This window comes from Xyrauchen texanus, chromosome 36, assembly GCF_025860055.1.
Source record: "Xyrauchen texanus isolate HMW12.3.18 chromosome 36, RBS_HiC_50CHRs, whole genome shotgun sequence".
NCBI lineage: Eukaryota > Metazoa > Chordata > Actinopteri > Cypriniformes > Catostomidae > Xyrauchen > Xyrauchen texanus.
Window position 1 is genome coordinate 3600167 of NC_068311.1, and position 14477 is coordinate 3614643.

Consider the following 14477-nt stretch of genomic DNA (forward strand, 5'->3'; position numbering starts at 1 on the left):
TGACTCCAATCAGCCCCCTAAAAGTAACCATCACAAACTTGCTTAGGTTTCAACCAGTCACCTTTCAGATCACATACCTCCCACCTGACATTAATTGTAGTGGTTTTGATTCAGAATAAAATCAGTTGTTCCATGAGGATTACGTTAATAGCAGTGCATGGTAAAAAATTCAAGTATTCACCATGGTTGGAAAGATGTTTTCAAAAGTGCTCTGGGATAAAATTGTGGAAAGGAACTTGTTGGGAGTGGAGTACAAAAATATTTCAAAGGCTAACTATCCCTTCAAAAACCGTTCAGAGAATTAAGAAGTGGAAAGCACATGGCGCCAACAAAACCTTGCCTAGATCGGGCCGTCCCTACAAACTGGATGTCTGTGCCATGAGGATATTGATCAGGGAAGCTAGTAAGAGGCCAAAGGCAACTTTTAAGGATTTATAAGCCATTATGGCTGACATTGATCGTTCTGTGCATGTGACAACAATCTCCCAAGCATTACACAAAGCTGGCCTAAATGGCAGAGCGGCAAGAAAGAAACCTGTTCTGAAAAAGTTTCACACTAAGTCCATGTTGTGGGAGGGTTTCTCTTCAGCTAGGACAGGCCAATTGGTCAACAGGATTGAAGGGAAAATGGATGCTGCCATGTAAATCCTTGAGGAAAATCTGTGGCCTTCTGTTTGACAATTGAAGATGGGCAGGTGGTTCACCTTTCATTACGACAATAACCCTAAACACTCTACAAAAAAACAATGTGTGGCTTAAGGATAGGAAGGTCAAAGTCCTCTAGAGTCCTGATCTGGTCTGTCGCTCACTCCGCAATTTGACTGAACTCAAACAATTCTGCAAGGAAGAATGGGCAAATTTTTTGGGCCAATCTAGTTGCACGAAGTTAGTAGAGACATTTTCAAACAGACTGATGGCGGTCATTTAAATCAAAAGGTAGTTCTACTAAGTATTCAATCCAGAGATATGATCACATTTCAAACCATGTGCTTCTAGTTTTGCTTTTATACATTTTTGGAACTGTTGCATTTTTTTTTTTTAATTGTTACTTGAATATTGTATTTGTAAATAAATCAGGAAAAAAAAGTTTTATACAAAAATAAATAAAAACTTTACTATTCCAAAGGGGTATGAAGGTTTTCTATGGCCACTGTACATGTTGAGATTTAGTTACATATTTATTATACATGATTTTTGGAGTTTAAAAGTTCTGGTCACCATTCACGTGCATTGGATGGATCTACAGAGCAGAGATATTACTTATGGATTACTTTGTGCTTTTTGGAGCTTCAAAATGTTAGCACCCATTCACTTGGATTGTGAGGACTACAGAGCAGAAATATTCTTCTAAAAATCGTCAGAAAAATAGGAAGTAATACCCCTGATTGTATGAGAGTAAATGATGAGAGAATTTTCATTTTTGGGTGAAATATACCTTAAATGTGTCATATGATATTTTGACATATAAGAGGTCATAGTATTATAAAAACATACTGTATGTTTCAGAACTCTGGGTACCTCAGCGAGTATTGACGCTGACAACCACCCCTGGGAGTCGCGAGTTTGAATCCAGGGTGTGCCGAGTGACTCCAACCAGATCTCCTAAGCAACCAAATTTTCCATGTTGCTAGGGAGGGTAGAGTCACATGGGGTAACCTCCTCGTGGTCGCTATAATGTGGTTCTCATTCTCAGTGGGGTGCGTGGCGAGTTGTGTGTTGATGCTGCGGAGAATAGTGTGAAGCTCTCCACACGCGCTATGTCTCCGCGGTAACACGCTCAAGCCACGTGATAAGATAAGTGGATTGACGTCTCTGACACGGAGGCAACTGAGATTCGTCCTCCACCAGCCAGATTGAGGCGAGTCACTATGCCACCACGACGACTTCGAGTGCATTGGGAATTGGGCATGCCAAATTGTGGAGGAAAAAAATTATCTACAAAAATGTTCATTGCCGAATAGTTGTTTGATGTCATTTAATGCAACATGAAATCAGATGAAACACTAATGATGACTGTATCTGCAATCTGCACTGCAGCTCGCACCTGACTGAGGAGAGGAAGAATTACACAGCTCACGGTCCAGATGCACTAAACTTTCACAGCTTCAGGTGATGTCACAAAGTATAAGGGCTGGAGCTCTTTAAAGGAAACATCCCGGCATTACATTTTAAATGCAGTCCTATTTAATGCGCTATAGCTTTATTAAAGGTCAAATAATAAGGAAGCAGATCATGTAAATAACTACAAACTCCGAAACTGGCATTTCTCTGTGCGGTCAGTGCCTCTTCTATGAGTTGCGCGAATGTCCCGATCTAAGGGGGAGAGGTTGAAACTGCATCCGGCTGATGCACACTCAGTTGCGGGGACACCCGTCCCTCGAGCATGCTTGCTGCAGCTAGATTATAACGTGATGACTCGTGACTTATTGAATCATAATATATGTCGCTGCATTTCTTATCGTGAAGAAAATTGGCAATACGCAGCTTTATTAATAAGAGAGTTTTTATTTTTATTTTTAAGTGAACAGAAAGGTGAGGGAGGTAGTCTTCGCCTCATTATACACTGCAACAAAGTATGTTGTATGTTTTAGTTTTGGCTTGTTTTCCCGATATAAATATCTAAAACTCCTTTAAAACAAGGTACATTTTCTTTAGCAGCTATACTGCAGAAGATTTTCAAAACAAGTCCATACAGGTAAGGGGGGGAGGAGGGTCGTTGACACTTATTTCATATGCAAATATGTTACCCAATCATAGCAGTGTGTGGGGGTTGCATTTAAGTTTTAAAGGGGACACGACCCGAAACTTTAGCTTTTTAATCAGAGGGCCAAAAACAGGATAGAAAATGGTCATTTATTTTCTAAATTATGACTATTTTTGCTTAAAAAAAAAATCGTACTATCATTATAAGTGGACCTTAGTGAACATTATAAAATAAAAATCCAATGCATGACACGTTTAAACAACATTGAAGCATTTCTGAATATTTGGTTTCTAACCAGTGCTTCAGCGCAACAAACTAAGTTAGCAAACGAAGTGTAACACTGTTTAAAATAACCCAAACATGCAAGACTAACATTAAAATAAAAAATATTTATCAGACAAAATGACAGACTGCAACATTTCTGTGGTTAGATGGGTTTTTAAGGTGAGGCATAGCAAGAGGCAATTTGCATACACATTTTTTTTATATCTCTATAGAAATATTCACTAGTGAGAATTTTAATTCAAGATATTTCTTATTAAATGTTTTTCCATCAGAACTAATTGTTTGAATAAGTTACATTAACATAATGTATATCTGTTTTATAAGCAAAGCAGCTTGCAAAACGTTTACCACATTTTATAGTTAATATTAATATGCAGACTCAAAATACTTTTATTATATATTTTTTCTTTGGGTGTTTGCGCCCTTGATGTAACTGTAGAAAGGTGGCGCCACTCGAAGTGTCTTTCAAATGAAAGTAAGAAATTGTTATTATTTAACGAAGAAGCTTCCACACGACTGTTAGCATAGGGTACATTCATACAGCAATGCCATGCTCCCTTCAGAGTGCCCACATCAAGAGCTCTGCCCTTCATAGTGAGTAGGGTATAGGAATCATCACTTTCGATTGAATTCGCCTTTTTGGTGTCACTCCGTTTCTTTGTTTCTGTGAGTCACTCAAGACTCAAATGATTCGTTTAAAAACAAGGAGTCGTTCACCACCGCAACAATGGAAGTGAACGAGAATGAAAATTATACTGATTCTTTTACGAACTAAACAGGACGAGTTCAAATCGGAGTATGTGAGCTGTGCAGAGATCGAGTTGAGTTTGATGCTTTAGCTAATCTGACTGAAACGTGAGTGATTTAATATTATTTACTTTTTCGAGACATAATGTTACCTACTGCTAACACTCTTGCTTTGTGTGACTGTGATATTACTCGCATATAAAACCGCTTTTATGTGTTTTGCTTAAGATATGATACAGTCTTTTGAGCAAGTCAGTCCACTCGGCGGCATCTTTGGAACGCTCTCGGGCAGCTATTTTTAGCTATGTAAACAAGCGGCATACAAGCGCAGCTCCAAAATACTTGAATGGGGAAAGACTGAAATCTGAATTGTATCAGTAACTGAAAAATATTTCAAATAAGCAGTCAAATCTGATAACACTTTTATAATAAATTGTGCTTCTTTACCTCCGCTTACGCTGGAAAAAAAATAAATAAAAATACCCGGCTAGTATAGCTAATGCGCATGCGCGCTCTCGTGTTGATTGACAGGCGATGTCTGTGTTTAAATGTTGATTGGCTGTTTTACCTTTTAAGGCGGGACTTCCTTTCTACATCTGTTGACCATTTGGCATTCCAATTTCTCCTGTTCATTTTGTGGCTCGTCTCTGCTAAATAGTCTACACTCACCTAAAGGATTATTAGGAACACCATACTAATACTGTGTTTGACCCCCTTTCGCCTTCAGAACTGCCTTAATTCTACGTGGCATTGATTCAACAAGGTGCTGAAAGCATTCTTTAGAAATGTTGGCCCATATTGATAGGATAGCATCTTGCAGTTGATGGAGATTTGTGGGATGCACATCCAGGGCACGAAGCTCCCGTTCCACCACATCCCAAAGATGCTCTATTGGGTTGAGATCTGGTGACTGTGGGGGCCATTTTAGTACAGTGAACTCATTGTCATGTTCAAGAAACCAATTTGAAATGATTCGAGCTTTGTGACATGGTGCATTATCCTGCTGGAAGTAGCCATCAGAGGATTGGTACATGGTGGCCATAAAGGGATGGACATGGTCAGAAACAATGCTCAGGTAGGCCGTGGCATTTAAACGATGCCCAATTGGCACTAAGGGGCCTAAAGTGTGCCAAGAAAACATCCCCCACACCATTACACCACCACCACCAGCCTGCACAGTGGTAACAAGGCATGATGGATCCATGTTCTCATTCTGTTTACGCCAAATTCTGACTCTACCATCTGAATGTCTCAACAGAAATCGAGACTCATCAGACCAGGCAACATTTTTCCAGTCTTCAACTGTCCAATTTTGGTGAGCTCTTGCAAATTGTAGCCTCTTTTTCCTATTTGTAGTGGAGATGAGTGGTACCCGGTGGGGTCTTCTGCTGTTGTAGCCCATCCGCCTCAAGGTTGTGCGTGTTGTGGCTTCACAAATGCTTTGCTGCATACCTCGGTTGTAACGAGTGGTTATTTCAGGCAAAGTTGCTCTTCTATCAGCTTGAATCAGTCGGCCCATTCTCCACTGACCTCTAGCATCAACAAGGCATTTTCGCCCACAGGACTGCCGCATACTGGATGTTTTTCCCTTTTCACACCATTCTTTGTAAACCCTAGAAATGGTTGTGCGTGAAAATCCCAGTAACAGAGCAGATTGTGAAATACTCAGACCGGCCCGTCTGGCACCAACAACCATGCCACGCTCAAAATTGCTTAAATCACCTTTCTCTCCCATTCTGACATTCAGTTTGGAGTTCAGGAGATTGTCTTGACCAGGACCACACCCCTAAATGCATTGAAGCAACTGCCATGTGATTGGTTGTTTAGATAATTGCATTAATGAGAAATTGAACAGGTGTTCCTAATAATCCTTTAGGTGAGTGTATTATATACTGTATCTTCAATGACATGCACTGAATAAAGCTATCAAAAAGCTACTAGTTCACATGTAATTTTCCACAACTCTTGTCTAGATTTTTTTGTCACTGAATTAAAAAAAAAGAAGAAAGATATTCAATATTTCGTCAGCGGAACGATCCAAAAACACTTCAAACAACTGTACAATGATTGAATAGTCTGTACGTTTATCCTTCACAGCTTAGTTGTCATTCTCACCTAAAATCAAAGGCGTTGCTTCTGTGAATAATGTGTATTTGTGTTGAGAGACGTGACATCTCACGGTTCATGGCCGCATATCATTTACATATGACGTCATCAATGTGAACCAGCCGGATTTATTATTATGGTATTAGCAGTTAATATCATGAAACCTAGACAATTATATTTAAACAGAGTATAATGCTACACATTGTTATGTATAGTCCTGGTAAGCATGAAGAGTCACTTGTAAGTTTCAGAGATTTTACATCAAGGAGGACAAGCAAACAATGCTAGCATGTTACATTACAGGCAGCCTCTAGTGTTAGTGATGTCCAGTTCATGAACGACTCGTTCTTTTGAACTGGTTCTTTTTAGTGAACGAGTTGAACTTGTTCACCAAATCGGACTGAATCGTTTGAAACAGTCCGAGTTTCGAGTCAACAATTACTCTATCTTAACCTGTCTCTCATGTGTGCCTATAACTGGGAGTGATATGATCCTAGAACTGGTGATATCTGCTTTTGCCAACTCTTTTGCAATTAACCACTCCAACTAGTTCACAAATCGGACTGAACGCTTTGGTCTCAACAGTCTTGAGTCAATAGTACAATGAGTCGCTTGTAACAGTTCTCCAGGCAACAGTACAATGAGTCAATCATAACAGTTCTCGAGAAAACAGTACTCTGAACTGAGAATCGCCTCTTTCGGAGGTGTCCAACATGCTGAGAACCAATGAGCTGCTGACATTGAGCATGTGTGTGCTTAAGGGCCGAAATGTATGTTTCAGGTGTATTTTGCTGAGCAACAGAGAGTGTAACAAATAAAACATACTGGAAATATGTTTATGACTTGATTGCATTACCGTTTTATCAATATATGAAGATGATCCAGTCTACAGCTCTCGAGTCAACAGTACATTGAGTCATTCGCAGCAGTCCTCGAGTCAACAGTACACTGATCCGAGGACAGCAGTTCTCGAGTCAACCGTACACTGATCCGAGGACAGCAGTTCTCGAGTCAACCGTACACTGATCCGAGGACAGCAGTTCTCGAGTCAACAGTACACTGATCCGAGGACAGTAGTTCTCGAGTCAACCGTACACTGATCCGAGGACAGCAGTTCTCGAGTCAACAGTACATTGAGTCATTCGCAGCAGTTCTTGAGTCAACAGTACACTGATCCGAGGACAGCAGTTCTCGAGTCAACAGTACACTGATCCAAGGACAGCAGTTCTCGAGTCAACAGTACATTGAGTCATTCGCAGCAGTTCTTGAGTCAACAGTACACTGATCCAAGGACAGCAGTTCTCGAGTCAACAGTACACTGATCTGAGGACAGCAGTTCTCGAGTCAACAGTACACTGATCCGAGGACAGCAGTTCTCGAGTCAATAGTACACTGATCCGAGGACAGCAGTTCTCAAGTCAACCGTACACTGATCCGAGGACAGCAGTTCTCGAGTCAATAGTACACTGATCCGAGGACAGCAGTTCTCGAGTCAATAGTACACTGATCTACTGATCCACACCCCTGGAGTCGTGAGTTCAAATCCAGGGCGTGCTGAGTGACTCCAGCCAGGTCTCCTAAGCAACCAAATTGGCCCGTTTGCTAGGGAGGGTACAGTCACATGGGATAACCTCCTTGTGGTTGCGATTAGGGGTTCTCACTTTCAATGGGGCGCGTAGTAAGTTGTGCATGGATCACAGAGTGTAGCATGAGCCTCCAGTGCTGTGAGTCTCCGTGGTGTCATGCACAGCAAGCCACGTGATAAAATGCGTGGATTTACTGTCTCAGAAGCGGAGGCAACTGAGACTTGTCCTCCTCCACCTGGATTGAGGTGAGTAACCGTGCCACCATGATGACCTACTTAGTAGTGGGAATTGGGCATTCCAAATTGGGAGAAAGGGGGATAAAAAAAACTGTTGGAATAAAATTTAGAAATTTAACAAAATTCTTTGTTTAATTTTTTTATTTTGGCAGATCTGATCCTTTAGTGCTCCATCAAAGTTCACACCTTCATTGAAGCCACTCCCACAACAATCATTCATTCATGATTTACCAATCATCCTACAAGAGAAGTTCTTCACACCAGCAGGAAGAACTGAAATCTGTGTGATATAATATGGTGAAGATGGAGTTTGTTAAAGAAGAGAGAGAAGACATGAGTTATCTAGAGCCATACAACATAAAACATGAAGATACTGAGGAAGAAATAGGTTGGTGTCCATTCTTGATCCTTCATTATTGACTGCTGAGGAACATTCATGTAACAAAACTTCACCAGATTTAGTGTCTGTAGTTATAACAGACAATAGAGCAACAGATTATAAGATTTTATTGCAGTTGTCTTCATGATTGAGAATGACTGAATTAACCTGCTAAGATCATCAGATACTTCACCTACTGCTAATAAATCAGGATTCACTTTTATTTTCACATTTGACCCTCATGAATTGTTAATTAAACATGAATGTGTTTATTTTAGATCTGATTGAAGTGAAAGCGGAGAGTCAAGAACTGAATGAACTGGAGGAGAATCATCATTTCAAAACAGAAGAAAACGATTTTAGCTGCTCACAGACTGAAATTCATTTCTCACTAGAGACAACTCAAAATACAGAAGCTGAAAACTCTATCACCTGCCCTCAGTGTGGAAAGACTTTCAAAAGTAAAAACACCCTTAAGATGCATTTAAGAATTCACACTGGAGAGAAACCTCACACCTGTCAGCAGTGTGGAAAGAGTTTTGCATGGAAATCACCTCTTAATAGACACATGAGAATTCACATGGGGGAAAAACCTCAAACATGTCATCAGTGTGGAAAGAGTTTCTCTGATAAACGGTATCTCAAATATCATATTGGCTGTCACTCCGGTGAAAAGCCGTTTAACTGCGATCAGTGCGGTAAACATTTTGCGACGATCTCATATCTAAAAACACATTTGAAAATTCATACAAACGAGAAGCCTTATGTGTGTTCTTCTTGTGGAATGAGTTTTTTACGACTGCAACATTTAAAATGTCACCAGAAAATACACGCTGGTGTCAGAGATCATATATGCTCTCATTGTGAGAAGAGCTTCACTACAGCCAGCCAATTGAAAATGCATGAGAGAATTCACACTGGAGAGAAACCTTACAAGTGCCATGAGTGTGTAAAGAGTTTTGCATGTAAAAGTAATCTTAAAAGACACATGAGAAGTCACACTGGAGAGAAACCTTTCACGTGTCGTCAGTGCGGAAAGCGTTTCTCTGAAAAAAGAAATCTCAAATATCATATTCGCCTTCACTCTGGTGAAAGACCATTTAACTGCGATCAGTGCGGTAAACATTTTACGTCAATGTCACTTCTAAAAAGACACCTGAAAATTCATACAAATGGGAAGCCTTAAGGCGCATTTATAGTTCTGCGTCAAACCTACACCGTAGGCTCGTGGCTTGCATTTATAGATCTGCGTTGGTGTTTCTGCGTCGTCCTGCGAGTGCTAGTACACTCACTGAGCACTTTATTAGGACCACTGTGGTCTTAATAAAGTGCCCGATGTGGTCTTCTGCTGTTGTTGCACATTTGCCTAAAGGTTTGATGTGTTGTGCATTCTGAGATGCTATTCTGCTCACTACAATTGTACAGAGGGGTTATCTGAGTTACAGTAGCACTTTCTGTCAGCTCAAACCAGTCTAGCCATTCTCCGTTGCCCTCTCTCATCAACAAGGTGTTTCCATCCACATAACTGCCACTCACTGGATGTTTTTTTGTTTCTGTCACCTGTATGGCAGGGTGGCAAGACAGAAGCCTCTTCTGAAACAGTGCCACGCTAACTGTACGTTCACACCAGAAGCGGCGAGAGCGTCAAAATTCGCTCTGGCTGCCCTGCCTTCGACGCTCAAGGACGCTCGTGGACGCTCTGACGTAGTTGAAATAAGGGGCAACGTTTGTTCAGAATGCTTTGTTTTGTGAACTATATTTAAAGGGGCCGCAATTTAAACATCCAGACATGTCGACCATTTACTTTTTGCCAACCGATCACAAGTAGCGTATATCCTCATGAACTCTTTAAAATGTGAAAATAAGAAATCGATCGATGGCAGAAAGTAGGCCTAATTAAAATTATAGTTGTTTGTTATCAAAATAAAATACATTTGTAATAATAACTGTGGTCTTGGTCATATATTACAGGGAAACCCGTCACGGCAATAATTTGTTTCTACATTTTATCTTCGGAACGAATGTTTGGTGGGAACCAAAGTTTACACGGTTGTGTTCTCGACTTCGCTAGAGCGGAGCACTTCTATATTCCAAGAGGTTGCCGCCGAACCGCGTCACAGCTCATTACCATAATGTTGACTGCACTTGAACTTCCATCTGACGCCCACGCCGCCCAAGACTCGCCGTGCCGCCGAGAGACGCTGGCTGTCATTGAAAATGAATGACTTCCGGTCGATTTGACGCTCTCGCCGCCTCTGGTGTGAACGTACGGTAAGTCTCGTTGGAGGATTCTGATGCCATGTGGCAAAAGGTTTTATGGTCCGATGCGACAAAAATGTAACCGTTTGGACTGAACTCCAAGCCCTATATTTGGAGAAAACTAAACACAGCACAACATCCAGAACATATACCATACCTTCTGTGAAGCATGATGGTGGCAACATTATGTTGTGGGGGTGGGGGTTTGATTAGGTTGTGTTTGGTGTTTCAAATTTAAGATGGTACACCTAGTAATACAAATAATGCATGTGTGATTTATTCAGCCCGTGCCATTGAAATCTCACTCCAACCAGGAAGTCAAAGTTGGCAACACTGCATAATACATGATTGTGTATTATTTGCCACAATTGATTTATCTATTGCATTAAGGTGATAGCCCATTGTGTAACAGCAAGTGTTATGTACTGCTGTTTTGTGATGTGACAGTTCAATAAAATCCCTTTCTTATAATTAATGACATGCCCACTGTTGAACATGTAACGTGCATTTTACATTTAAGCAAATATAGGGGTCCCTTCTGATTGAACTGATTTAGGAAAGAGGGCTGATACAGATCATTATTACAAGTGCCCCATCAACATTGTTCATTGCTTTTGGATTTTTTTTAAGTATTATTGTTAATTTTTTTGTTATTCTGTTTAAAATAGCCCAAACATGCAAGACTAACATTAAAAGATGAATTCTTTATCAGACAAAATGTCAGACGGCAATGATAAGACATTTAATGAGCAGACTCAAACTACTTTTATCCACCTTATTTTTCATCGAAACGAGGGTGCCGCCATTATCAACCTTGAATGTGGACCACTTCTGGTATAAGCCAATTCCAGCTATTTTAACTATACAAAAATACAACATTATGCTGCTTTATATTACAGGCTGGCAATAAATGTCGACATATTATTATCATTAATTAAATTTTCAAGCCCCAGCACCACCAAGATGCCACTGTTGGGCCCTTGAGTAAGGCACGTAACTCCGGGTTGCTCCGGGGGGATTGTCCCTGTAATAAGTGCACTGTAAGTCGCTTTGGACAAAAGCGTCTGCCAAATACATAAATGTTAAATGTTCTATATAGTTTTACCGTTTATCGCATTTTGCCATCTTTTGATGTGATGAATGAGAGGTCAGGCGCTGACAGGACAGTCCTCCACAATCTTTACACAACCAGCAGAGAGAAGAAAGATGCCGGGAAAATGCTGCTTCAACTTTCTTTGCACCAAAACGGCATCTTGTTTCATCTTGGCAAAATAATAAAGACATTTTACTCTCGGCTCTTGTCAAGAGCATTCTCTCTTTCGTAGCAGTGTATAGCAAACAGACAATCAAATCATGTATTTAGCATGGCTTATGAAACATCGCCTTTGGAAATAAATATATAAAGGCATCATCAGAGGTTATGCAGGTACATGAATGGAGGATTACATGGAGCCATATCTGACATCGGTTATGCTCATCTTTGGTACCTCCTGAAGGCACATAGAGAGGGCCTGAACTGGAAGCGATGTGAACGTTAGGTCTGGTGTCATGAGAAATCGAGTCCCCCCTGAAAAATAAATTCCATGCAGCATTTATATGTTCCATTAATCAAGGTATTCATAATGGGGGGAGGGTTTATATGCTTGTTTTGATTATTGGGGGGTAACCAAACCCCCCACCCCCATCCCCCCAGAATCTACGCCCCTACATTCTGACTGCATCAAATCAGTATTCATGTATATCCAATAATCACACAGTAAAGAGTGTTAAGTATTTTAAGTTTTTTTAAATACAGTAATTTAGTTTCATTTAGCAGTAAACTACTTTTATATTATAACTTTTTAAATGTTTATTTTAAAAGTTGTTGCTGAAAAACGTAAAACACTGTTTACTCTGTTCGCTATTTAATTTCTGGCTTTTGAATAATTAATTTATAAGCTTGAAGCAATTTTTACAAGAGAAACACTGAAGGTCTCAATGTTTTAATTTAAATTGTTTGTATATATATATATGTGTGTGTGTGTAAAAAAAACATTATTTTATTGCTTTTATTTGCCTACATGTGAGAAACAGGCTAAATTGTTTCATTTATATTTTATGCACTTTAACAGAATTATTATAATTTATTTATTTTGCAACACTAACAAGTTGCTGTTTGGTTTATAATGTATTCGTTTCACCCTCTTGTGGACTTTTTAAATGTATATATTTGATTTACAACTTTATTGCACTTTTGCATAGATTGAAGCAAAGAACATTTTGTCAGAACCTCTAGTAAATTACATGTTACTTTGTTTAATACCCTTATGCCCAGGTTTTGTAAATCACTGAAATAAGCATTATTCTTCAGAATCGATATAACTTTGTAAATCAACATTTGATTTACACATATGGTATATAATTGAAGTTATAGATTGTGAAATTAAATATGTGTTTATCAGTTAGCCTAGATTTCAATGACGTGTTGTAACACGGTGTTTTGCTCAGGCATAACAAACGGTTACCGCTATTGGGACACGATTTATCGGGCGGACTCAATTTATCATGACATCGGTCCTCAACTCTGACCCTTAAAGGAACTGCTGGTAGAGGGCGCCACTCCATACGAAAGTAAGAACATTATATTTTTTTCCCCCCACGAAGAAGCTTCCACAAGACTGTTAGCAAAGGGTACATTCATACAGCAATGACATGCTCCCTTCAGAGTGCCCACATCTAGAGCTCTTCCCTTCATAGTGAGTAGGGTATAGGGATGATTACTTTCGATTGGAATTCACCCTTTGTGTCACTCCGGTTCTTTGTTTTCGTGAATCGCTCAAGACGAATGATTCGATGATAAAAATCAAGGAGTCGTTCACCACCGAAACAATGGAAGTGAACGAGAATGAAAGGATTCACTAAATAATACTGATTCTTTTACGAACTAAACGGCACGAGTTTGTGGTCGTCCACTCGACGGCCGTTTTGGGAACGAGCGGCATACAAGTACAGCTCCTATCTACTTGAATGGGGAAAGACCGGAATCTCCAAAACGGTGGGTCAAAATTACGATCAAATCATATATTATAAATAAGCAGTAAAATCCGAGAACACTGACTTAATCAATTGTGGTTCTTCACCTCAGATTACGCAAAAAAACGCAATTTTCCCGGCTTGTATAGCTAATGCGCATGCGTAGTCTCGAGTTGATTGACAGGCGATGTCTGCATCTAAAAGGGGAAAGGCCACTGATATAACTGGACACCTCATGACGTCATATCAGTGAAGTCACTGCGCTGCCATATTGCTATGCCCTAATATTCCAATGTTTTTTTTTTAAAATGTTTTATTCTTGTATGAACATTAACAGAAAGGCAGTCATACCTGAAAGAATTTACAAACAAAGACTGAGATAACAGTTCAATATACACATCACATTCTCCACAACATGCCAAACAATCCCATCCATCCATCCATCGTCAACCGCTTATCCTGTGTACAGGGTTGCGGGGGGCTGGAGCCTATCCCAGCTAACATTGGGCGAAAGGCGGGGGACACCCTGGACAGGTCGCCAGTCTATCGCAGGGCCACACATAGACAGACATACACTCACACTCACCTCCACATCCACACCTAGGGCAATTGTTTTGGAGACACCAATTAACCTAGCCTGCATGTCTTTTGGATGGTGGGAGGAAGCCGGAGTACCCGGAGAGAACCCACGCAGACACGGGGAGAACATGCAAACTCCACACAGAAAGGCCGGGGCAACCAGGGTTTATGCCAAACAATAAATTACAAAAAAAATAAGTAAAATAAACAAAAAATTTAAAATAAAGTTGGGAAGTAGCATATTGTTACATTAAAAAAACTAAATCCTTCAACAAGAATACAAATATTTTGCTTTGGGACTTTTCATCCCACTCAATGTGTCAATACATCGACAATTCCTCGGGGAGGAATTTTGACAAATTTACATTTGTGTATGTAAAATTTCAACAAAAGCAATAAATTATTAACAACACAAGATACATTTTTATCCTTAATAAACCAAATTGAACAATTTCCCATAATATTATCAGTCTTGCAAGTATTTTTTGTTGCATCCAGCTAAATGCATCCTTCCAGAATGAATACACCAAATTACATTGAAAAAACAAGTGTTCAGCTTTCACAGACTTGCATATTTGACACAG

At 39.9% G+C, this 14477-nt stretch overlaps 1 protein-coding gene across 5 annotated transcripts in view; it reads left to right on the forward strand.

Moving 5' to 3' along the window:
* LOC127629598 (gastrula zinc finger protein XlCGF7.1-like) overlaps window positions 1–10757 on the forward strand; it is a 34090-nt gene extending 23333 nt beyond the window's left edge. For 2 of the 5 annotated variants that reach the window (XM_052106718.1, XM_052106715.1), the window contains exons 2-3: window positions 7817–8052; window positions 8322–10757. In XM_052106718.1, coding sequence (XP_051962678.1) covers window positions 7959–8052; window positions 8322–9229 — 1002 coding nt within the window. In that variant the 5' untranslated portion in view covers window positions 7817–7958 and the 3' untranslated portion in view covers window positions 9230–10757. The other 3 variants (XM_052106717.1, XM_052106714.1, XM_052106716.1) reach the window with 3 other exon arrangements.
* The last annotated feature ends 3720 nt before the right edge of the window (window positions 10758–14477 follow it).